The sequence below is a fragment of the Harmonia axyridis genome, chromosome 6 (genome assembly GCF_914767665.1).
Source record: "Harmonia axyridis chromosome 6, icHarAxyr1.1, whole genome shotgun sequence".
Classification (NCBI taxonomy): Eukaryota; Metazoa; Arthropoda; class Insecta; order Coleoptera; family Coccinellidae; genus Harmonia; species Harmonia axyridis.
In genome coordinates this window covers 30,816,020-30,842,059 of record NC_059506.1, presented here as the reverse complement: position 1 = coordinate 30,842,059, position 26,040 = coordinate 30,816,020, and the positions used below count along the sequence as shown (strand labels likewise).

Genomic DNA, 26,040 nt, shown 5'->3' with positions numbered 1-26,040 from the left:
ACAACATGCAACATATGTGTTACATAGATCTGGCTACCAGGGTATTGTGATAGGTCTTTCGTGCTACTTGTGCATACAACTTTCTCATTCATAAGGTTATCAGAAAGATACAATAGAGAATATCTTTCCCCTACCCTAATTAGTGACCAGGTACCATGATACCATTGCGCAGCCATACAACTTAGAGAATAAGAAAAGGAAGAAGAAATTCACAAATATGATTTTATGTTCAGTGGAGTAAGTTAGGAGGTGATGACCAGTTGAGTTAGTTGAGTGTTCAAGGATATGTCCAAGGGATGTACCACAATAAAGTTCTCGTCTGTCATCTATCAATGTTTTAATAATCCCCACGAAAAAGCGATACCCCGAAATAAGCAATTCTGAATTACAATTAACTATTTCTGAATTGCAATTTACCCAATCTGGATTCCAATTTATATTTGCTGAAATCAATTAAAAAAAAATAGACGAGAAAAAAACTAAAAAGAGATGAAAGCTCTGTACGATCGTAGAGATCCTAAAGTGCAACCTTGAAGTGATCCTCATTTTCCAATGGACTTCAATAAGCAGTTTTTATCGGGTCGAGTGAATTTGATATGTGATTTACTGAAATCCGAGTCAGGTGACATACTCGTTCGAATCCAGAATTTGATATATCCACTCTTTGCCAACGACTTCGTATGGCGTGTTCAATCGCAAGAATACGATACCGTATATACGCAGTCTACGAATTTCTTCTTTTTACGATAACATCTAGCCAGGAGGTCTTATCGACTTGGGAAAAAACGCCACGAAATCGGCAGAACTGTCAAGTTTCACTTCTTCGTTCTATTGAATTTTGTGACGTTTGAACTGTACCTGGAATTGGTTCCAGATATAGTTGGAGTTTGAGGGTTCCTATTATCAAGCAACCTTTGAAGTGGAATTGGAGTTTCTGAAATTGGAATATAAGACGTCTCGAGGAAACCAGATAATCGATACTTGTGTTGTAGTTTCCTGAATGAATCGCTCTATTATTACGTCACACTTCATTCATTTTTTTCAGCTAGATTAAAAAGGATTATAAGACTCCCTCACTAGACACTTCAAATTACTTTGCGCCGATTGTCATTTAGCGCTTTCTCATTCGATAATATTTCCATGTATTGATATTTTGAATTACCAAATTGAAATACACGAGAACCTATAAATTTATTTTTTTTTTTTTTAAATTTCTTTTGTGGAAAAAATTAGTGAATAAATTCTAAATTGCCATATGAAGCTTTTCTCGATTTTCAATTGAAGGGTGTTTTTTTATAGAGCTATAGAACTTTAAATTGCAATAAAACAACGATGAATTATTCGATAGACATGAATTTTATTTATCCGCAAGATAATCTTGTGGCATTACATTTTAAATATGATTTCTGGAATATGACCATGAGGCCATGGCTGGCTCGGATGTAGTCCAATCTGGACGTCCAATTTTCGATGACTCTTTCCAACATTTGTGGCCGTATATCGGCAATAACACGGCGAATGTTGTCTTCCAAATAGTCAAGGATTTGTGGCTTATCCGCATAGACCAATGACTTTACATAGCCCCACAGAAAGTAGTCTAGCGGTGTTAAATCACAAGATCTTGGAGGCCAATTCACAGGTCCAAAACGTGAAATTAGGCGGTCAACAAACATGTCTTCCAATAAATCGATTGTGGCACGAGCTGTGTGACATGTTGCGCCGTCTTGTTGGAACCACAGCTCCTGGACATCATGGTTGTTCAATTCAGGAATGACAAAATTAGTAATCATGGCTCTATACCGATCACCATTGACTGTAACGTTCTGGCCATCATCGTTTTTGAAGAAGTACGGACCAATGATTCCACCAGCCCATAAAGCGCACCAAACAGTCAGTTTTTCTGGATGTAACGGTGTTTCGACATACACTTGAAGATTAGCTTCACTCCAAATGCGGCAGTTTTGTTTGTTGACGTAGCCATTCAACCAGAAGTGCGCTTCATCGCTAAACAAAATTCGCTTATGAAAATCGGGAATAAAATTGCACTATTTGCAAGCGTTGTTCAGGCGTGAGTCTATTTATGATGAATTGTCAAACCAAACTGAGAATAAATCACTTGACAACTGTTAAATCGGTCGCCATCTTGAACAGTAATGCCAACTTAAAGTTATATACCTCGAAAAAAAACACCCTGTTTCCTGAATGAATCGCTCTATTATTACGTCACACTTCATTCATTTTTTTCAGCTAGATTAAAAAGGATTATAAGACTCCCTCACTAGACACTTCAAATTACTTTGCGCCAATTGTCATTTATCGCTTTCTTATTCGATAATATTTCCATGTATTGATATTTTGAATTTCCAAATTGAAATACACGAGAACCTATAAATTTATTTTTTCTTAAACAATTTCTTGTGTGAAAAATATCTGTGAATTAATTCTAAATTGCCATAAGAAGGTTCTCTCCAAAAATTGAAAGAATCGATCAATCGATTTTCGAATAGAATCGAAATGAATCTGCACTGAGGAACCTAGTGAGAAAGATACTGTACCTACGCCCTGAACAGACGAGCATCATGGAAAATAAAAGAATAATAATAAAAAGAATAATGAAAAAATTACCCTGTACTGGCAGAAATAAGATTTTGAATGTTGGTATAATTTTTTTTTACAAGCCTTGTGTAAAATTTCAATTTGCTCTCATAATCAGAACCATGGAAAATTCAAGAAGAATATCAATTGAATCTATATTCAATTAACTAGGAAAACAAATTTTCAGGTGGTTATCAGTTTGGAACTATTGGACGGATTTAGCCTATTAAAAAACTTAGATTGTTAAAACCGATTTAAAAAGTAGAATTATTCCATTCTAAACCTACTTTGTTAGTTGCATTTCCAGGAAAGCACTTTAAGACCCCGGAGTGGCTAAATTGAGATCGACCATAAAACTAGCATCAACTGGAGAAACATAAAACCCAAATTTTATGCACTTTCTCGGAAAATGACGTCTTATCATGGTGTAAATCAAATTCCTTCAGTAGGACTTTTTTACAAGTAACGTAAATAAGTATCATTCACACTGCATTTCAGTCATACGCTCCGGAATTCAAAATGATTTATTTTCCTTTTGAATAAGATTTCACGTGAGTAATGAAATTCTTTCTAACATGAACTTGCTTCAACGAAACTACTTCTGATTTCTTCAGTTGCCAATGTTTTGACTACTTAAATCTGGTATAGTTGTTATGATATGGATAAATATCATATTACTCAAGTAATTCTAATTTCTCTTGGTGAAATGATTCATCGATCTGCATCACAATAAGATATTTGGTGCACACTGCATTCATTTCTATCTCAACGAAGCGAATGTCTTGAAATTTATATCAGCTGTCAACAAGAGACATACCAACCTTCTAAATGTAAATACACAATCATAATTCATAATGTGAGGTATTTTTAGAAATATCTTCTTCCCAATCTTCTCACGTGAGATGACGTTAGATAGTTGCTATGTTTGTAGATGAAATAGTGGAAGGGAAAAATACTAGATTATTCACCAAGGGAAAAAAAATGCATGAAGCCGCTTTTCGGCCGGCAAAAGTGAAAATGTTGGAAATATTTGAGCTGTTGAAAAGAAAGAATTGAAAGAATCGAAGCAGTATGCATCGGTCTAGAACAAATTAAAATATACTAACTGACAAAGAAACTGCAACACCCTGAAGGAGCTGTTTAAATTTTACATATTTTTGGTGAAACATAGATAGTAAAGCCAGGAGTCAATAATTGAATTCAGAGAAAAAAGAGCGGGAAGGTTTTTTCATTCAAACAATTATTGTTTAAATATTGTAGTCCTATTGTATTTTTTTTTAATTTTACAACAAACCAGCTGTTAGAGGAGATGCCTAGAACAGGGCCCCCGCAACCGCGCGTGCAACGCGTGCACCGCACGCGGGCGCCACTCTAAAAGGGCAACTTGAATACTTTATTATTGATATCGATTTGCATTGAAACAGGAACTAATAGATACGTTACGAACAATTTAACTCAAACTTTATTTTTACCCCCAATGTTGAAAGTGAATGAACAATTTGTGCAATTTTCAATATGAATATTTCGTAGTGAAGTACTTTTTAAATCCACGTCTTGCGTTGTTACTGCTGTAAACGTACTAGTACTTGGTAACTGTACATCGTTATTTCCTTCAGGCTGAAATATTAATTTTGCAACACTGAGTTTGTTTGCATGTGATTCCTCTACGTATCCCTCCGCTACTGTCGACGATTTCCATCAGCACGTTGAAGTAGAATGACAGATGAGTTCAATAAAAACTTGATTGCACTAGTGCAATGAAGAACTTCTTTTTCCACTAAATATAGTTCAATAAAATTTTGCTTTTTGCATGAATGTAGAAAAAAAATTATTACGCAATATTATTCAATTTCCGCGCGCAAAACCCTAATTTTCCGAGGCATCCTCATAAAAGCATCATTATCATCAATGAAACCTCTCAGATGTCGACGTAAGGACGGAATCCCATCTCGCGAACATCTTCATCAGCATAAGTCAAAGATCTACCACACCGTCCCCGTAATGGCGTGGTAGTGTATTGTCCTCTTGGCACTTCTGCGAACTGGTACCGACAATAAAGCACTTGAACCGTGGCTGTGCGAAAGAACCCGACCTTTTGTTGTCCCTTTTTTGGCCGAAAGTTGTCCTAAACTGTGCAGCAGCAGCGGGTAGAGAAGTCAACGTCCTACGGTGCCAGAATAGCGAATATAGCTGCAGTTTTGAAATAACGCAATTAAAGCCTTATTATTGCGCTGCACATAAAATCCATCCGAAAAACCGATTACCGGTCAGTACCTTGCCAGTCACAGATATTCACTTTTTGGGCTGGTAATTAGCCCGTTGGGTCGTTCCTTTGTCTGATGAGGTACGGTTTGCAGTGGCGTGCGCGACGTTCCGCGGTCAATTCAAAAATAAAAGTAATAGTTCAGTCAAGTTAGTAAAAATCAAGTAGATACCAATCATAGAATTTGAAATACACAGCTCTAAAGTCTTATAAACTTGTATTTGGACATCCTTAAAGTTGTTTCAAAATCCACACAACAGGCCAATTAAAAAGTCCTTGGTCTACCATAGTAAAATGCATTTTTTTGGCAAAATTCGATTTTATTATTCAACATACTTGCCTTCGATGCAGCGATTATAGCGATCTTCCAACTTTTCTATACCATTTTTCTAGTACGATTTGTCTTTCGCTTCAAAATAGGCCTCAGTTTCGGCAACAGCGCCTTTTTTTTTTCTTCAAATGGGGCCGCTTTTTAACGATTTCATCCTTTCAATGATCCAATAACGCTATATAATAATCGCTGTTTTGGAGATAATTGATGAAAATTACGCGCATCCCAGAATGCTGATACCATAACCTAACTGTTGTATTTTGCCTCGCTTTGGATTCGGTTCATCGTGTGCAGTCCACTCAGCTGACTGTCGATTGGACTCCGGAGTGAAATAATGGAACCATGTTTCATCCATTGTCACATATCGACGAAAAATTTCAGGTTTATTGCACTTGAACAGCTTCAAACACTGCTCAGAATCATTAACACGTTATTGCTTTTGATCGATTGTGAGCTGATGCGGCACCCATTTTGCACACAGCTTTCTCATGTACTAATATTCGTGAATGATATTGATGTACACGTTCAGATGATATCCTCACAATGTCTGCTATCTCGATCAACTTCACTTTACGGTCATTCAAAATTATTTTGTGAACTTTTTTTTTTTTCGCCAGTGACAGCCCTTTTGGGCGTCCACTGCGTTCGCCTTCTTCGGTGCTCATTTCACCACGATTAAACTTAGCATACCAATCAATGATGATTGATTTTCCTGGTGAAGACGCTAGAAACACTTCATTAAACCAAGATTTTTGCTTCAACTGTATTTTTTCTCTTCAAAAAGCAATATTTTATCAGTACACGAAATTCTTTTTTTTTCATCTTTTTTCAAATAACAAAAGTAGCTACACGCACAACCTAATATCTCACAAACTAATGGTTGGACTGCTGTCAAATTTTGACACGTATAGTTCGAAAGTTGGTACTAACTAAAAATCATATGTATTTAATACTAGCACCGCCATCTGTGCATTAGACCGAGGACTTTTCAATTGGCCTAATACTAACTGACAAAGAAACTGCAACAACCAGAAGGAGACAACTTTTAGGATGTAAAAATATAATGTTTCAAAAATTTTTAGTTGGATTTCTCAAATTCCGAGATTAACTTCTGTTGACTGAACTAAAAGCTATGTCTTACTTTGGACACCATCGTTTCATATGAGGTTTTCAGTATTCATTCCTTAATCACTAATTTCTTTTGGATGGAAAAAAATTAGATGACTTCTATTGAAAAATAAATATGTATATGCATGATATAATTTTCCGAACAAAAGGTTTAATATTGGATCAAAGTTTCTTTCAACATTTTTCTTAACTACTATTGGTCCATCAAAAAAAAAAGTAATGTACGAAAGAAGCGGCACTGTTAAAAAAAATCACCCTGTAGATTTGCATTCAAAAAGAGCATATCACATGACCATGTTCGTAGTTTTGATATTATTAGGAAAACCAAATTTTCTCAAAAACAAAAGAGTTTTTCTTAGCGATTAAAAAAAAACTTCTTGCACTCCCTCTCATCTACGCTAATGACCTTCCTTTGTTTGCCCCTCGGTTTTCCCTACTGTTCATTAGTTCAGAATACTATCGAATACTGGTTGTTAAAAACCAAATCAAATACAAAATCATCATTATCGTAATACTAAAACAATAATTTTATTTTATTTCCTGCGAAATAATCACGAGTCCTTGTCATATGCAACTCTAAAGAAATCCAAATTACCAAACTTTCATGTTATTATTTTCGAAGGTGAACAAGAAATCTAGACTATCCTGTGCAAGTTGCATAGCCTTAGCGATGCAATAAGAACCGGCGTTTGTCAAAATCAGTAGAATAATGCATATTCGATATACAGCTGCTCCGAAATTGATTACCACGGATAAAAATTTCTCTAGAATATTATTATTGTACGATGTATTCAGGCTTGAAGCTTTTTTCTTTATTTGCTGAAAGCATACATACGAGTATTATTTTGTCAGAAGATATGTATTTTTCATTTTTCAATTGTATTTTCTCAACTCTCTGATAACGAATATCGTAGAAACTAGATAATTTTAGGATATTTCAAGCTGATCATTCCTTAAGAAGCATAGAAAATTCAAAAAGAATATTGTAAGTATTTGTGTTGATAGCTCAACCAGAACCATTTTTGGGAATTTTGGACACTCCAAAAGTTTGTAGAGGGTTACTTCAAAGTGGTAACTGAGAAAAAATATTGTTTGTATAGGTAAGTTCATACAAACAATGTTGAAGTGTGAACATAAAAATTGATCAATCATGTAATTACTATATTTTTGAATCATATTAAGTACTTCGAAATTTGGTCGAACTTTCACATTAGCTTTCCACAGATTGTTCAAAAGTTACCCAATTTTTTCTTGAAGCAGAAATACTGCTTTGTATTTTGAAATAATAAGTTTTTTCAGTTCATTCAATTCATGTTAACTGTTTGTCTACCTTTCCTATCTTAATTTTGATTATCATGGAAATTATTCAGAAATAAGGAAATACGGTGCTGTTCAAATTGAAGCCGAGAAATGTAGAACGGTGTTTGTTTACTTGTAAACAGCTGCTTGCAAGGCATAGACGGAAAGTATTTCTGCATCGCATTGTGACTGGAGACGAAAAATGGGTTCATTACGATGATCCCAAGGGCATACAATCATGGGGATATCCCTGCCATGTATCCACGTCGACGGCCAAACCGAATATTTACGGTTCCAAGTTTATGCTTAGTATTTGGTGGGATCAGCTGGGCGTAGTGTATAATGAGTTGTAAAAACGACTGAAACAATCTCAGGCGATTGTTATCGATCGCAATTAATGCGTTTGAGCCAAGCATTCAAAGACAAACGACCGCAATATAACGAGAGAGATAAACTGATTCCACAGCATGACAATGCTCGATGCCATACTGCGAAGGTGGTCAAGACATACTTGGAAACGTTGAAATGGGAAGTCCTACCCCACTCGCCGTATTCTCCAGACGTTGCTCCCTCGGACTATTACTTGTTCCGATCAATGGCACACGGCCTAGCTGACAAGCACTTCCGGTCTTATAAAGAAGTAAAAAATTGGATCGATTCGTGGATTGCTTCAAAAGATGACCAGTTTTTTCAACGCGGGATTCGTACGCTGCCGGAAAGATGGGAGAAAGTAGTGGCCAGCGATGGATACTTTGAATTATAAATGTATAACCATTTTTACAATGAAGCTTCAACTTTCAGAAAGAACAGTGGAAGCAAAGTAGAAGTTGAAAAAGGACATGACAACAGCCTCATAGACCACCTGGCTCAGAATCCCCTTCAACAACAGAAGTTACAACGATCTAGGCCATTTGACTTCAATCAAAGTATTGTACAGGTGTATCTATATTGATTGATAGCTTCTTCAGGTTAATTTACAAATTATTACATGTATTTAATGGATATGTGGAAGTTAAAAAGTGCATCTATTTATTTTTATCTAATCACATTTACTTAAGGCTTAAGAAAAGTAGATTCTAAATTTCAATAAAGTTGTCAAAAAAAAAATTTCTTCGTCTATCTCCAATCGTTTCTCAACTACTCCTCGCTGCCAATTTCGGACCAACTGTACAGCGTTTATAACAGTGATGTCGAAGTGTGGAGCCGAATGATATGGCCTTGGTGCATTTGGTGACCTCAATTTCAAGCGTTGCACTTTTGGAGATTCGTATAGTTGGTCTCTACACGTCTCTCATGCGACCAGCGCGTTTTCTCTGTCGCTAATTCCTACCTATTCAAACATGGACAGGACAAGGACAAAGAACTTAGACCGATAACGCCGAAAATTGCAATTGGAAGTGACTCTCCCAATTCGGATCTCGCTGTAACAGGTCCGGACCAAATATTTAATCATGATTATAAAGATTTGAAAGCTACATGAATCAAGAACTTCTTTTTTAGGTGTCGTCTTCTAGGGAAGGTTGGCTATAATTTCTGAAAATTTTTCCTTAGATTGTGCTTTTCTTATCAAAATTGTAAGAAAAAAAGTCCTAAAAGCATGGAGCCGCAAACGCTTTGTTTTCGATATACAGGGTATTGAAGTTTAATTTTTTCTCATAGCACCTTCTCTTCACAAGAAATTCAACTTGAATTTGTCATAGATAGTCAAATTAAAAGATTTCATCATGATGTGATATGCTGATTTTGAATGCAAATCTACAGGGTGATATTTTTCTTGGAACAGTTACCGATTCTTTTGTCCAGAACTTTTTTTTTTGTGGAACTCTGGTAGTTTAGAAAAATGCAAAAAAAACTTTGGTCCAGTACTCCACTCTTTTTTTTCCTGTAGTTTTGCCGTATGCACCACCAATTTTGAGGGAAAAATTTTCAAACAATTCTGTAGTAATCCTCTGCAGGAAAATCCAAATTATTATAAAGATCCAGTTAGTACGCTGTGATGCATAAATAAATTTGGTACTCATTTACCCAATCATCAACCTGTCCTGTATGCTAGATATAGTAAAATTTACGTTGACGGTAAAGTAAATAATATTGATTTAAAATATATGATTGTCGAATTATACTATTCTGATATTTCAAAGTATCGCAAGAGTGTTCAGACTAATAGACTTGAAGTATCAGCTTCAATTACCTATTCCACTCGTTAAACTAGCCGATATATCACTTTATTTTTTATAGTTATCATCATAGGTAGTTAGATATCACTTTATTTTTTATAGTTATGTTGGCAGTAAATTTTCGAAAATATTCCTCAAACAGAAAGCGAAAATTTCCGTCTCAGACTGCATTTTATGCTTAACTGTTATTAGTTTTTCCAAAAAATCCGTATCTACTCCAGACTGACTTATAAATCATTTCGAAAACTTGCAAAGCAATCAGTAATGCCAATCAGAATTAGCATGATTAATTTTCCATACATGCTTTCATCGATTCTCTTATTGTTAAACTCATTATTGGTGCAATGCTATTATTATTGAAAATATTTCGGTCAGTTATTGATTTCGATTTGCAATCAAAGTGAATAGCTTCATCGATCCCAGATATATTGAGGAAATACATTTGAATACAAAGATAATTGATAAAAACGTTCATTAAACTCTCCAATAACAAACAGTGTATTGAGGTTTCCTTCACATCAACATTTCATTCATTATTCGATGTTTTCTGTTCTAGATAAAACCGAGTATGCACAGGGTGGTGCAAATTCCATGTCAAGTTATGGGATCTCTTGAACTGAAACCGTTAGATGCCAATTTTCGAAGAAGAAGTTAACAAAATTTATATACTTTTCCTTCAATCCCAAAAGTGCATAAATATTATGTACTTTTTTGAAGACTAATAGCTGTAAAAATGAAGCACTTTCATAGAATTACTACACAATCAAAGATACACAAAAATGTGTACATTTTTCACGCAAGATTGGTGCTGCACCTATTCCACCACCAATTTGTATATATTAGGTTGACAATTGTTGTGAAATTGTACACCCATTTTTAAGAGAGCATATATTTCGTTGTTAATTCCCAAACATCGAGTACGAATCGAATGCAGTGAGATCATCGAAAAAGCAACGAAGATCGATGCTTCGTTGCACAATAGCACGGATTTTCCATTGCAAGATGTGCAAGAAGTGCCTCAAGGAGATCAAGGACAGCTGCCCGAAATTTCGTGTAGTCTTTTATTTATTTCGAATCACCAATGTGTGTTATTTCTCTTCGAAAGGATTATAATTATTTATGGCTAGCATAATATATTTGAACAATTAAGAAGCATATCATAAAAGTACTTAGCATCTTTTAAATCCGATTTTTGTGGATTGCAGCGGTTCTCAACATGTTCAGTAAACACATCAGCTGAAAATTTTGTATTCTTGAGTTTTCATTCAAATGTTGACTAGTGATTATTTATAGTTTATTATTATTGGTGTACAACTTTGCTTCCACCGTTTTGCAATAGATGGCTGTAGCGGTAAGTGGTAGTCGAAATAAATAGAACGAAGATGTCATACAATAAGCTTAGGTATTTGTTAACATAACGCCATTGAAATATTAGTCGATTTGTGTCTGCATCATGGAGTTATTCTCGATGAAACATGTCACCTAGCGAGCCAAATTCTTGTCATTTGCCGAAGGTTTTAATTTTCTGTTTGAATATGAAGGATGTGCGACTGAGACTCATCGAATGCTCTCAAATACATATGGTGAGGCCGGTATTACTCAAAGAACGTGATGAGAGTGGTTTCAACGCTTCAAGAACGGTGATTCTGACGTCGAAGACCAGCTTGGCGGTAAAAGAGGAAAGGTTTTCGAAGATCCAGAATTAAAAGCATTACTTGATCAAGAGACGTGTCAAACACAACAAGAATTGGTAGGATCATAGGAAGTGACGCAACAAGCCATTCCAAAAGGCCTGAAAGTCGTGGGAATGATTCAGAAATAAGGAAATTGGGTGCCCTACGAGTTGAAGCCGAGAGATGTTGAACGATGTTTGTTTGCTTCTGAACAGCTGCTTGCAAGGCAAAAACGGAAGGGATTTCTGCATTTCATTGTGACTGGAGACGAAAATAGTTTTATCACGATAATCCCAAACGCTCAAAATCATGGGGATATCCTAGCCATGTTTCCACGTCGACGGCCAACCGAATATTCATGGTTCCAAAGTGGGACCAGCTCAGCGTAGTGTATTATGAGTTGTTGAAACCAAATGAAGCAATTACAAGCGATCGTTATCAAATGCAATTAATGCGTTTGACCCGAGCATTGAGAGATAAACGGCCGCAATACAGCAAGAGACTTGATAAGGTGATTTTTCAGTAGACAATGCTAGACCCCATGTTGCGAAAATGGTCAAGACATACTTGAAATGGTAAGTCCTACCCCACCCACCTTACTTTACAGACGTTGCCCTCTCGGATTATCACTTGCTTCGACTAATGGCACACGACCTGGCTGACCAGCACTTCCGGTCTTATGAAAAAGTAAAAAATTGGCTCGATTCGTGGATCACTTCAAAAGATGACCAGTTTTTTCAACGTGGGATTCGTACTCTGCCCGAAAGATGGGAGAAAGTTGTTGCCAGCGATGGACAATACTTTGAATCATAAATGTATAACCAGTTTTTGCAATAAAGCCTCGAAATTCGGAAAAAACGGCGGAATCAAAGTTGTAGGCCTATGTACATGAAGTATATTTTGTTTTGAATGCAAGTAAACGAGAATTCAAAGCCTAGATTCTGTAGCAGTCGTAGAAAAAATATTTGAATGTTTTACTAGGCTGCAAAAAAGCAGATTGACTGCTGCGGCTGATAGTTCATTAGCCGAGCGTAGCGAGGCTAGGAATTCAGCTGGGGCAGTCAATCTACTTTGCTGCCGAGTTAAACATATAATTTTTTCGTCGATTGTTTATAACGTTACGTGTAAGATATTATATTTGCAAATGATAACAATTCCCACAATCTTTCAAATTTTCCTGTAGTGATAAATTAAAACGAAATTTGATAGAAATCGCAATTATTGGAATGGTTAGTTGCTATGGAAATGTATATGTCCATGATAATTATAGTTTGCCAACTTATGGAATATCTAAAAGTTTTTTGGAAGAATATCGGATATATTTATATTATGGACAGTGATAGCGACTTAGTACTTACTCCTCCAGAAGAAAGGAAAGTGCCAAACAATATTGATTGTCAGAAAATGTCGAATGTTTTATTCGCACTGAAAATAATCATTTTGCTGCCTAGGCATGAAAAGTAATACTTTGCTGATTTATATGTGTCTGTTCGATCAATATTTGCTGTCAATCGCAGAAAAACATTTTTTCGGCAACCGTCCGGGAAGTGCTCACTTCCCGGACGCTTTTTCTCTGACGAATAGCATTTCCCGGCCTAGTCCGGAAAGTACGTACTTCCCGGACTAGGCCGGAAAAGAATCACGTCGTTTGTGTCATTGTGAATACGAAAGTCTTGGTAGGTATATTTTTATTAAACTCGCAGACTCACAGACTTTTGTCTATTCGTCCAAAAAAACCCTATTTTCCGGACTTGTTACATAATTACTATTTTTTTCGTTTCAACTCGGTTCTAAAGCTAAAACACCCTTATCATCCGTACCAAAACCCAACCCGCGACATTTTCGGTACCGCTGGCCGGCACCGATGAAAATTGCATGTGGCGTTTTCGCCGGTCCGCATGTTTCCGCCTCGGTCCTTGTCCGTCGCGCGGGCCTAGAAGAGGAAGACGCACCGTGGGGCACCCGGGCCCGCTGATGCGCTAGTGCAGGGGCCTCCAACTCGCAGAATTCGGGAGTGAATGGCCGGTCGAAGACCCTGCCGAACAACCTCGGTTCCTCTCTCTGGGTTCGGGGTTCGCACACACACGCAGATTTCCGACCAGGGACAGCTGCGTGGCCCGTCTTGGAGGAGAGACAGGAAATTCGGCGTTAGATGATATAGACATTACGTCTTCGGGTGGCGTGGATGTGGCAGGAAATGACGATGGGAGGGGTTGAGGGGGTTCTACGACGTTGATTTGTCGTGGAGAAGTCTTCAAATTTGATTATTTTGGGAGTTCCGCAGGGTTGTATTAGAGGACCACTTTTTTTCGGGGTGTTCCGGATTTGGAGGTACAAATGACAATTATAGATTCCTCGGATCGTTTTTAGCAAAAATAGTCCTATAAACATTAGCCCGCAAACGCTTAGTTTCCGAGATACAGAGTGTTAAAGATTGATTTTTCCTCGAAGCATCTTCCCTTCATAAGATATTCAACTTGAATTTGGTATAGATATTCTAATTTGAAGGTTGAAGTTAGGTTAGAGAGAAGTCTTCAGAGATCTGACTTGGAGGAGTTTATTTGGGAGTTCCGCAGGGTTGTTTTGGAGGACCACTTTTTTTCAGGGTGTTCATGAATTGTTGGTACAAATTATAGTGACAGATTCCTCAGTTCATTTTAAGAAAAAAAAGTCCTATAAACATTGGCCCGAAAACGTCTTGTTTTCGAGATAAAGTTTGATTTTTTCTCATTTTTTTTTCTCGTGGCTCCTTCCCTTCACAAGATATTCAACTCGAATTTGGCTTAGATATTCCAATTTGAAGTTTCCATCATTGGATAAGCAAATTTTTGTTTTCAAATATTTTTTCTTGGAACAGTGTCCGCTTCTTTCCTACAGAACTTTTTTTTGTGGACCACTGGTAGTTTAAGAAAATGTTGAAAGAAACTCTGATCCAATACTACCTCTTTTGATTTTATGTAGATCGTATATGCTATCGATTTTGAGGAAAAATTTCAAACAATTCGCTAGTAATCCTCAAGAAAATCCAAATTATTATGAAGATCCAGTTAGTAAGATGTGATGAATTAATTGATAATGTGTTTTGGTACTTCTGCAGCGAAGATTAACAAAGATTCGATAAAATGGTATAATCATCACAAACAAGTGGTACTTCAAGAAATAGCCCTTAGCTCTAAAACAAAACTTTTGTGGGCCCATGTTTATAGGAATTTTTTTCTTAAAATTATCGAGGAATCTTTAATTTTCCCTTGTATCTCCAATTTAAGAGCACCCTCTATAACAATGATTTCGTTACGTGTCTTGGAAAGGGTGAAAATATAGTTTCGGCCAAATTGTCTTCGCAGCAACATGTTCGTTCAGAACAAGCTTATCTTGTACAGGAATGTTGTCCAACCCAATATGAAATACGCTTCAAAAAATTGGGCTTTCACGACCTCAGCAAAGAAGTTCAATAAGTTACAAATCAAAAATTTGTCAGGACCGTCTTCAACACGCCCTGGTTTGTTCGAGATACCTATCTCCATCGAGAGACTCTTGAAGAGAATTTCTTTATGAAAAGTTCATACTACTACTCTTTACTCAAAACTACAGATCAATAAGTCCACAGTCATCACTTGGAAAAATAGCCGGAAGGATCATTGCAAGAAGACTAAATGATTAAACAAAAACACTGAATCCCGGACAATTCGAATTCAGAAGAGATCATTCCACAGAACTGCAGGCTTACCGAATATATTTCTGAAGGATTGTAGAACAAACGACCCACATAGTGATATTAGATGTTAAGAGGGCCTTTGACCGAGTCTGACACGAAGTACTAGCCTACAAGATGGAGATGGCGGACTATACTATCGAAAACTGCAAAATAATAAGAGACAGGAATTCCTACAAACAGACCAGTAGAAGCAGCAGTTTCCCAAGGTTCAGGTCTAGGACCTCTACTCTACAACATTTATACATATGACATCACAATGAAAGAGATATGTTAGCCCTATATACAGATGATAAGGGAATAGCAATCAGACACGACCAACAGACGTCATATACAAAATACTACAAGAAGTACAAAAAGATATAGAAGAATGGTTCATTGAATGGGAAATTTAAATGAACGGCAAAAAGATCCAGGCTATTCTCCTACAGAGAAGGAAACTAGGGATCAACTTAGAATAGATGGAGAATCATGAAATGGGAAAATGAAGACAAGAGCTTAGTGTGATACTAAATAATAGACTCACAACATATTACGACATAAATATAAGTCATAAAACATTTGTCAACTCAAATTATAGCTAGGTGCTGACTTCCGTTTAACTTTTCAAGACCTCTCTGCTTAATGCATCTCCTCGTAAATTCCGATTTCTAAATATTTCTCTCATTGAACCATTCTTCTTGTTGTTCTTTCTTTTCCGAACGGGAGGGATCCACTCAAAATTTTCTCTAGCTATCGATTATCAGGCATTCTAGAAACATGATAAAACCATCTAAATCCGTTCATGATTTGTCTGACTTCATCGTTAGTTCTTTCTTCAAGCCTTGATATCTCAGCACTTCTGCGCACGTAATCTTCACTTCCAGCATCCTACGTTTCAAATATTGTCAATTTTTTATTCAGCGTATGGCGTATTGTCAAAAACTTTGCACCATAACAAGGAGTTGACGCCACAAAAGCTATCCATGACGAATTCAATCTTATTCGAAATTGTTTGTCCCATCAAAGATCTCTCTTTCAATTGAAGATTCTGTTTATACGAAATTCTGGAAATAAAAGGTGTTTTTTTAAGAGCTATAGAACTTAAATTGTAATGAAACAACGATGGATTATTCGTTTGACATGAATTTTAGTTATCCGCAAGATAATCTTGTGGCATTACATTTTAAATATGATTTCTGGCACATGACCGCCACGGCTGGCTCGGATGTAGTCCAATCTGGACGTCCAATTTTCGATGACTATTTCCAACATTTGTGGCCGTATATCGACAATAACACGGCGAATTTTGTCTTCCAAATGGTCAAGGGTTTGTGGCTTATCCGCATAGACCAATGACTTTACATAGCCCCACAGAAAGTAGTCTAGCGGTGTTAAATCAAAAGATCTTGGAGGCCAATTCACAGGTCCAAAACGTGAAATTAGGCGGTCACCAAACGTGTCTTTCAATAAATCGATTGTGGCACGAGCTGTGTGACATGTTGCGCCGTCTTGTTGAAACCACAGCTCCTGGACATCTTAGTTGTTCAATTCAGGAATGAAAAAGTTAGTAATCATGGCTCTATACCGATCACCATTGACTGTAACGTTTTGGCCATCATCGTTTTTGAAGAAGTACGGACCAATGATTCCACCAGCCCATAAAGCGCACCAAACAGTCAGTTTTTCTGGATGTAACGGTGTTTCGAAATACACTTGAGGATTAGCTTCACTCCAAATGCGGCAGTTTTGTTTGTTGACGTAGCCATACAACCAGAAGTGCACCTCATCGCTAAACAAAATAAAATGGGCGTAGTGAGAATAAATCACTTGACAACTGTTGAATCGGTTGCCATCTTGAACAGTAATGCCAACTTAAAGTTATATACCTCGAAAAAAAACACCCTTCATAAGAGGTGTCGCCTCATTGAAATAACTTGTATGAAAGGTTTTTCTTTAGTGTTATCATAATTCAAAACGAGCAGTAGTTTTCAGCCTTCATCGACGAAAATAATATAATTAAAATTACATGAGTTTAATCATTGGTTCTCATCACATATCAATAAAATCTTGAAATTCCAAATTAAACATTGAACAGGAAATTAATTCCCGATTGAGACATCGATATGCATTATCGCCAGTACCCCAAAAGAAAGAGAGAACGGACGCCATTGTGTTGCCAAATTGCATTTTGCAGGATGCAGCAGCAGCAGATAGTAAATCAATCTTTGGATGGTTGTTATTTAAAGATTGTATAATGTATCATGGGCTTTTTTATTGGTAATAGGATAGTTCGTTCCAAAAAGAAACCGGTTGTAAGCCCTGCTCTCAGGCTTACCATATAATGCATGCTAAAATAACTAAAATCAGGTCGGTATCGAGGTGAAGGGATCTGAGACCCATTTCTATTCAACTTATCTGTCAATACAAAATTGATATGGTGGATTTTGGACGCAGGAGAAAATTGATGACAGGAAAAGTACGGGTTACTTTCGAGATAAGATTCTATACAGGGTGTTTCATTGAATTGGAGATTCTAGATCTCAAAATATAATGATTATGCTAAACATTCCTTATACGAATATTGTTAGTTTCCGAGATACTGGGGGAAGGACAGAAAGATCGAATGATCAGTAGAAGTTAGGAATATTACAATAGTTCCAACTTTCGTCGAAAGGAGTCTTATTAGAAATTTCCACAAAATTAGAGTTGTGCCACTTTTGTAATTATTTTTCGTAGGATTATTTCTACGAATATTTTTAAAATGAATCATTGATTTGTGAGGATATCATATCATGAATTCTTTTGTGAAAAACGAAAAGTTAACAAACTTATAATTTTTTTTTCAGTAGCAAATTAAAATACTGAAATGTAGATTATTGTTCAGAGAAATTATGTGAGAACCCCTTATTCATCGATGATTTGTCAGCTGAGTGGACTGCACACGATAAACCGAATCCAAAGCGAGGAAAAACACAACAGTCAGCTGGCAAGGTTATAGCATTATTATTCTGGGATGCGAAAGGTATAATATTCATTGATTACCTCCAAAAAGACCAAACCATCAACAGGGATAATTATATAGCGTTATTGGATCGTTTGAAGAATGAAATCGTTAAAAAACGGCCCCATTCGAATAGAAAAAAGGGTGCTGTTTCATCAAGACAATGCGCCGTGTCACAAATCAATGAAAACAATGGCAAAATTGCATGTATTGGGCTTCAAATTGCATCTGCGTTCACCGTATTCGCCAGATTTGGCCTCCAGCGACTTTTTCCTGTTCTCAGACCTCAAAAGAATACTCGCTGGAAAGAAATTTAGCGCCTATGAAGAATTAATCGCCGAAACTGAGGCCTATTTTGAAGCAAAAGACAAATCGTACTACAAAAATGGTATCGAAAAGTTGGAGATCGCTATAATCGCTATATGGCCCTCGAAGGCAACTATGTTGAATAATAAAATCGAATTTTGCCAAAAAAATGTGTTCTAGTATGGTAGACTGGAGACTTTTCAATGGGCCTGTTATACATGAAATGAAAAGAAAATGAGAGGCTCTTCGGTTAATAAAAAAATCCAATAAATTTTTGTTCTCGAAAAACAGGGTGTTTCTTGTAGTCCTACTGTTTTGTGATAATAAAACAAGTTTAATGAATCTTTTTGAATCATTGCTACAGATCGGAAAATTAAGCTACAAAACTAATGAATAATTTGTTCACCACAGTTCACTAACTGGGTTTTCATGGTAATTTGGATTTTCCTGAGGATTGCGAGACAATTGTTTGAAATTTAAATTTTTATCGGATGACTACAACAAACCTACAAAAAACCAAACGGTTTAGTACTAACTCAAAGTTTATTTTCACATTTTTTCAAACTTCCATTGGCCCACCAAAAAAATTTTCTGGGGTAAAAAACCACTGTTCCGGAAAAACTATCATCCTGTAATCGAAATTGGCAAATCACGTGATGTAAATGCTAAATTGGAATATATATGGCAAATTCCAGTTGAATATCTTGCGAAGTGCAGATGCTATATGAGGGAAACAATTTGAAGAAATTAAACTCAAACACTTTTGACCGAGTTTTTGACCTTAACAACATTATCCGCGGAATCTCTCGTTTTCGTTTTTACCTCCTATTTCGGAACACCCTGTATATTTTCCTATGGTTTTGAGTATATTGCGATAAAATTGTTTTTGTCTCCGACTGATATGAAAGAATTATAATTGAAAATGGAAAACCAAAAAGATTACTATGTAGGTACAAAATAACAAAAGAATTGACTGTTGACGTGCATAATTGAAAAACAGTCAGTCATATTTCCATCGAGTACCTAATTTTGATCGCTATATTAACAACAAAATGCATTTCGTACGCGAGATCGACAGAATGAACAATAACCCATTATATTTCTGCGGTACTTCAACTGCCATCTATTGAACCCAGACAGGCTAGTAACCTCGTAGTCTTCATTCGCCAATGCCAAAGTAATTCCAGCTGTAAAAATTGCATTCTTAGACGGAATTGTGTTTCCGGTTCGGACAGTTATGCTGGTTCCCAGTGATGACGCACAGAACGCAAAGAATAATGGATGATGAAAAAAAGAGTAATAACTAACAAAATTCTATGAGTATAAGGTAGTTGACTATAAAATAAAAAAAAATAGTAAAGCGCTGAAGTGAAGTCAGGAACTTTCGAGCGCTCGTCATTCATGCGCCTATTGCACCATAGAACCGTTTGTAGGTTTATAGGTCATGCTTCTCGTTGAAATATTACTTAGCAACTTGTTCTCTCGATTTTTTTTTTCGGAAAAATCAGATACTTATATGACATTACTTACGAAAATTTCATCAAAATTGAATTAACCATATTGAAGTAGGTATACAGTATGATATAATATAATAACAGGCCGGTCTACCGTAGTAAAACACATTTTTTTGGCAATATTCGATTTTATTATTCAACACAATTGCCATCGAGGGCGATACAGCGATTATAGCGATCTTCCAACTTTTCGATAACATTTTTGTAGTACGATTTGTCTTTCGCTTCAAAATAGGTCTCAGTTTCGGCGATTACTTCTTATTGGCGCTAAATTTCTTTCCAGCGAGCATTCTTTTGGGTTCTGAGAACAGGAAAAAGTCGCTGGGAGCCAGATCTGGCGAATACGGTGGATGCAGAAGCAATTCGAAGCCGAATTCATGCAATTTTGCCAATGTTTTCATTGATTTGTGACACGGCTTATTGTCTTGATGAAACAGCATCTTTTTTTCCAATTTCATTCTTCAAACGATCCAATAACGCTTCATAATAATCGCTGTTGATGGCTTCAAACACTGTTCGGGAAAAATACGGGAAAAATATTAGTATTAATACTTGTTTCCCTTGTATAATAAATAACTATTTTGACCTTTTTTGTTTTTTTCATCGTCCACTGCGTTCGCCGTCTTCGGTGCTCATTTCATCACGTTTGAACTTAGCATACCAATCAATGATGGTTGATTTTCCTATTGCAGTCCCCGGAAACTCTTCATCAAATCAAGATTTTGCTTCAACTGTATTTTTTCCCTTCGAAAAGCAATATTTCATCAGCATGCGAAATTCTTTTTTTCTTTCATCCTTTTTCAAATAACAAAATTAGCTACACTCACAATGCAATATCTCACAAACTAATAGTCGGACTGTTGTAAAATTTTGACACGTATCGTTTGAAGGTTGATACTACCTGAAAATCATATGAATTCAATACTGGCTCCGCCATCTGTGCATCAGACCGGAGACTTCTCAATTGGCCTAAGATCTCAATTTTTTTTCGCTATTCGAATACCTTTTAAATATAAATCATATAAAATTCAAGACCAATTCTTATAACTTGCTGATGACAGTTATTTCACATTCCCGATCTTCATTCATAATGCCGCCAGAGAAATTCATTCGCCAAAGAGAAAACGAAAGCTAATATAATTTTAATTGAATATTTTACGATATTGCGAAACAGTCCAATTTACTTCACCCAGCCAATATTATTTGGAGGTTATTTTATACATGCATATCAGTTGCGTGTAATTGTTTTTCTGACTCGCATAATAATTTTATATAAAATGATCCGAGGACAAACTCGCAGTCTGTTTCCGTTGCTGGAATGTTCGCACTTGGCGCACTACAGGTTTCCGGTTGAAATATATCTATAATTTTGACATTTCAGTCCCTCCCAGTTGGGTACACCCCCGCAAATCATTCAGTATCGATTAATTACAATGGTATTTCCAATGTAATTATAATAAATTTTAATGATGAAGGACATTTTTAATAATATTCAACTATGTAGTGGCAAAGAGAACAGGGGAAATAAAAATCCTTAATGAGATGCCACTACATAGTTGAATATTTAAAAAGTCAGGACACGAATACCAGTGATGATTTTTAATAATATAATATACTCGATAATTTACGTTTATGTTTTACTCACTGGGAGATGGAAATAGTACAGGGTGTCCCAAATTCGATGCGCACTGAAAGCATCTCGAAAACAATAAGAGTTAGAGAAAAAATCTTCTAGAACCTCCGAGATCTTTTTTCGAAATATTAGGTGTACAACTTTGCTTCCGCCGTTTTGCAATAGATGGCTGTGTAGCAGTAAGTGGTAGTCGAAATAAATAGATAGTAGCTCTCATACAATAAGTTTAGGTATTCATTAAAATAACGCTATCGAAATATTAGTCGATTTGTGTCTGCATCATAAAGTTATTCTCCATTAAACATGTCAGCTTACAACCAAAGCTCGTCAATTGTGGAAGTTCTAATTTTCTATTTTAATATGATCTGCGGCTGAGGACTATCGAATGCCCTAAATGCCTATGGTGGGGCCGCTTTTAGTGAAAGAACGTATCGAGAGTGGTTTCAACGCTTCAAGAACGGTGATTTTCACTTCGAAGACCAGCATGGCAGTTGAAGAGGGAAGGTTTTTTGAAGATGCAGAATTGGAGACATTGCTTAATCAAGACTCGTGTCAAACGCAACAAGAAATAGCAGGATCATTGAGAGTGACGCAAAAAACCATTTCAAAACGCTTAAAAGTCATGGGAATGATTCAGAAACAAGGAAATTGGGTGCCGTACGAGTTGAAGCCGAGATATGTTGAACGCCGTTTGTTTGCTTGTGAACAGCTGATTGCAAGGCAGAGACGGAAGGTTTTTCTGCATCGCATTGTGACTGGAGTCGGAAAATGGTTTCATTACGATTATCACAAGTTCTGAAAGATCTACATCTTTTTTTGAGCTAAGTTAAACTTTCAGCTTGGAGTGAAATATTAACCATAATGTACGCATCTAAGAATTTTAGAGTTACCTAGATATTTATGCAGGATTTACTTTGTAGGTCCCCTGAATATTTGGTGTTGTCGGAAAATGTTGACGCGATGAATTATATGAACTGAATTTGACCTATATTAAGATTTTGGGTCCGAGCTCTAGATCCAAATATCCGACAACTAAACGAACGATAATTCTCATAAAAGAAACTTACATTTTTTACAGAAAATATGTTCCATGTTGTAAGGAAAATTTTGTAGCAGATTTTTCTTCAAATATTCAAATGGAAAACGTTGCAGATAAGTTATGAGATTACATCAGTTCAGTAAATTCTGCAAATTGTTCCAAATTTTTTGAATGAATGAAAAGAATGAATGGAAATAGCATCAAATTAAGGTCACGTTCGTAACTACCTAAGCATTTTCTATACGATTCAAACCCCAACTATAATAAAGGGTAATTTTAATCAAGTAAATGTAACATTGAGAATTCACTTTCGTTGAATTGTATTGAACAAGCATTCTGTTTCGCCTTCGTTTCTGAAACCATAAAAACTTCGATTCGTTCTGTGGGCTGCCTACTCGCTTATTACGTATAGAATATACACTAGCCAACCGAATGCTTGAAAGAAACGTGTTTTCCAATTGGAATGACACAATTTGAAATGATTATAATGGCAACACTGTATTATTTTTGACATTTCTTATGTCATTTGTGTTCAGTAAGTTAAAAATGTCATTTAATCATGGAAATATACATGCTCATGCTTCAATAATTTTTTAAATTGATAAATTGTTTAATCGAAATAAGGGTTCATTTAGGAATACTGAAAGAAATTTAACAATAATTCCATGTGTAACTGACATAACCTATTGAACACAACTGACAATAATGACATAAGAAATGTCAACAAATAATACACAGTGTTCCCATTCCTATTGGAAAAACCATAGACGTATCAAAAGGATAGGATAGGATAATAAGTCTATGGGAAAAACGTATACCTGGTAACAAGAAATAATGACATATGTTTCACCTTTCATAATAATTTAGAACGCTCAAATGAAATCAACCTATAACGGAAATAAGTTGACGCCATTTTAACAATTTTAGGATATTACATCCGGAGATTACTTCTAGGTTCATCGTCAAGATACAGTAATCAGTGCTTTGAATACAAGGATTGATACCCAAAACCCAGATCAATTTTGTATAATATAATATATATTAACTGTTACCTTATCACTGCTTAATAGATGAGAATGTAATGGTTTGTTGATCGATTCAGTGGTCCCATCTCTGTCAAGCATCCCATCACAACTGCTACCTTTCCTTCTCTTACTGTATTTCACCCACAAAATCCTGCAAATGACAGAAACCTTTCACGATGCGAAAGTAAAATTGCCAAATATATACATACTTAATTCCTATCGTGAAAAAGTCACTTATGTATATATTGTAAAATTCAGCACGAAATCCTCGAAAAGGTTTAAGCAGCAAATAATTCAATGTAATTAAAATCAGGCAATCGAGAAGGTTGCTCAACTTGCAAATTTTATTATTTGTTATTATGTGAAATCATGACATCGCCAAAAACTCAAGTAAAAAACATCGAAATACGTGTATTTTAGTATCAGGTGATCACTTTCTTGTGTTTCAATTGTTTTATTCTAATTCGTTTCGATTATCTGAATACTTCACCTTATTCCGAAGGCTGCAACAACAGAAACTATGAGCGGTATCAAGGTGAGAAAGCAGGCCAAGAAGAGGACTTGCAGATCGTTCAAACCTAAAAGAGAATACGTTACAAATCGTAAGAATACGTTTCACTATCAGGGTACACCTTACAAAATAAGAATACGTTTCTTATTAAAAGAATACGTTTCAAATTTGAAGAATACGTAACAAATTCTGATAAACATTTCAAATTCCGAGAATACGTTTCAAATTCGAAGAATACGTTACAAATTCAGAGAATACGTTCCAAATTCTAAGAATACAATTCAAATTCAGCGAATACGTTACAAATCAAGAATATTCGTTACATATATCGTTAAAACGTTAGAATTTCAACCTTTACTTCGCAAATTCATTCAAGTTTCAGTTCTTCATCAGTTTTTCCTTTTCACTCACCATCATCATCGTCATCTATGTAATATCCTTTGTCATTGTGGAAAACGGTTTCGATCGTCTTGGATGACGAGTTGAGAGGAAGGATTGTTGAAGAAGCTTCTTCCAACTGAAAAGTGTCCTCATGTTCATAAGTTGAGGTGGAGTTAAGTATTAACATCACTGTTGGTGAAGCCACATCTGTCATCGTTACTCATATCAATTTGGGAGTGTTCCAACGAATGGTTTAAGTTTTTTCGCCTTCCATTTTGTGCTAGATTATCTGTTGAAATGAAGAGAGTGAAGAGTTTAAAATTATATACCCTTTATATTGGGAATCATCTCTCACAGATTTAAACTGATTGTTTTCCATTAAAAATATTTTCTTGAAATATTCAGTAAGGCTAGACATAAAAGTTTGCGTAGATATAAGGAGATGTTAATGATCTCGCCCTCGGGGAAACATTTTCTTAATGCCCTTGCTTCATAAATAACTATAATAATGAACCAATATAAAATTTTCTACCAAATTATACCGAATTTCGCGAACATTCCTCCTAAATGACACCAGATTTATGAAGTACATTCCCCAGAATAATTTCTGTAGTTAATCATTTAAAGTATTCCAAAACCCGAGACTTGGTTGAGAACCTTCAAGATCTAATTACCTGTATCGTTACCTTAAGCCTCTGCAGCATCTTCGATTAAGGATCTGTTTAATTTTCAAATTACGCTCGCTTACTGAACGTAATAGAGGTCAAAGTAAACTGAGGAAATTAATTACCGAGGCTCAGTAATAGATCGAATATTACTCTGTGACTTAAGTTCGAACACAGGTGCGAGAGAACATCGAAAAAAAACTGTTTTCTTCGAAATAAATAGGTTGAAGTTTCGAATGAGTACAAGATTTTTTTAAGAATGCAATAAAGCTAGAAAACTTGAACGATTATTAATTCCGTTTTATGTGAAAAATTAACTAACTGTTTTCGAATGGTCTAATTTCTTTTAAAAGTTAAAAAAATGAATGGAATATAACATATATAGGAAAAAAACATTGTTCCCTATAAAACTGAGGTTACAGGTTATCCAGAACTTTTATCTGAAACTATGAGGGCAAAACGCCTAGAAGTCATGGGAATTATTCAAAAATAAGGAAATTGGGTTCCGTACGAGTTGAAGCCGAGAGTTGTTCATCGGCGTTTGTTTGCTTGTGAACAGCTGCTTGCAAGGCAAAGACGGAAGGGACTTCTTCATCGCATTGTGACTGGAGACGAAAAATGTGTTCATTACGATAATCCCAAGAAAAGTCATGGGGATATCCCGGCCATGCTTTCACCCCGACGGCTAAACCGAGTATTCACGCTCTCAAAGTCATGTTCAGGTGGGACCAGCTCGGCGTAGTGTATTATGAGTTGTTAAAACCAACTGAAATAATCACAAGCGTTCGTTATCGAGCGAAAGTAA

General features: G+C 36.0%; 1 protein-coding gene across 2 annotated transcripts in view; it reads right to left on the bottom strand.

Annotated features, from left to right (window-relative positions):
* Positions 1–26,040, bottom strand: part of LOC123681735 — a 42,857-nt gene that overhangs the window by 9,145 nt on the left and 7,672 nt on the right. Inside the window, exons 2-4 of one of the 2 annotated variants that reach the window (XM_045619992.1) lie at positions 24,601–24,859; positions 24,169–24,256; positions 23,706–23,808 (exon numbers count right to left, since the gene is read on the bottom strand). In XM_045619992.1, coding sequence (XP_045475948.1) covers positions 23,706–23,808; positions 24,169–24,256; positions 24,601–24,784 — 375 coding nt within the window. In that variant the 5' untranslated portion in view covers positions 24,785–24,859. Of the gene's footprint in view, positions 1–23,705; positions 23,830–24,168; positions 24,257–24,600; positions 24,860–26,040 lie in introns of both variants that reach the window. The other variant, XM_045619991.1, reaches the window with a different exon arrangement.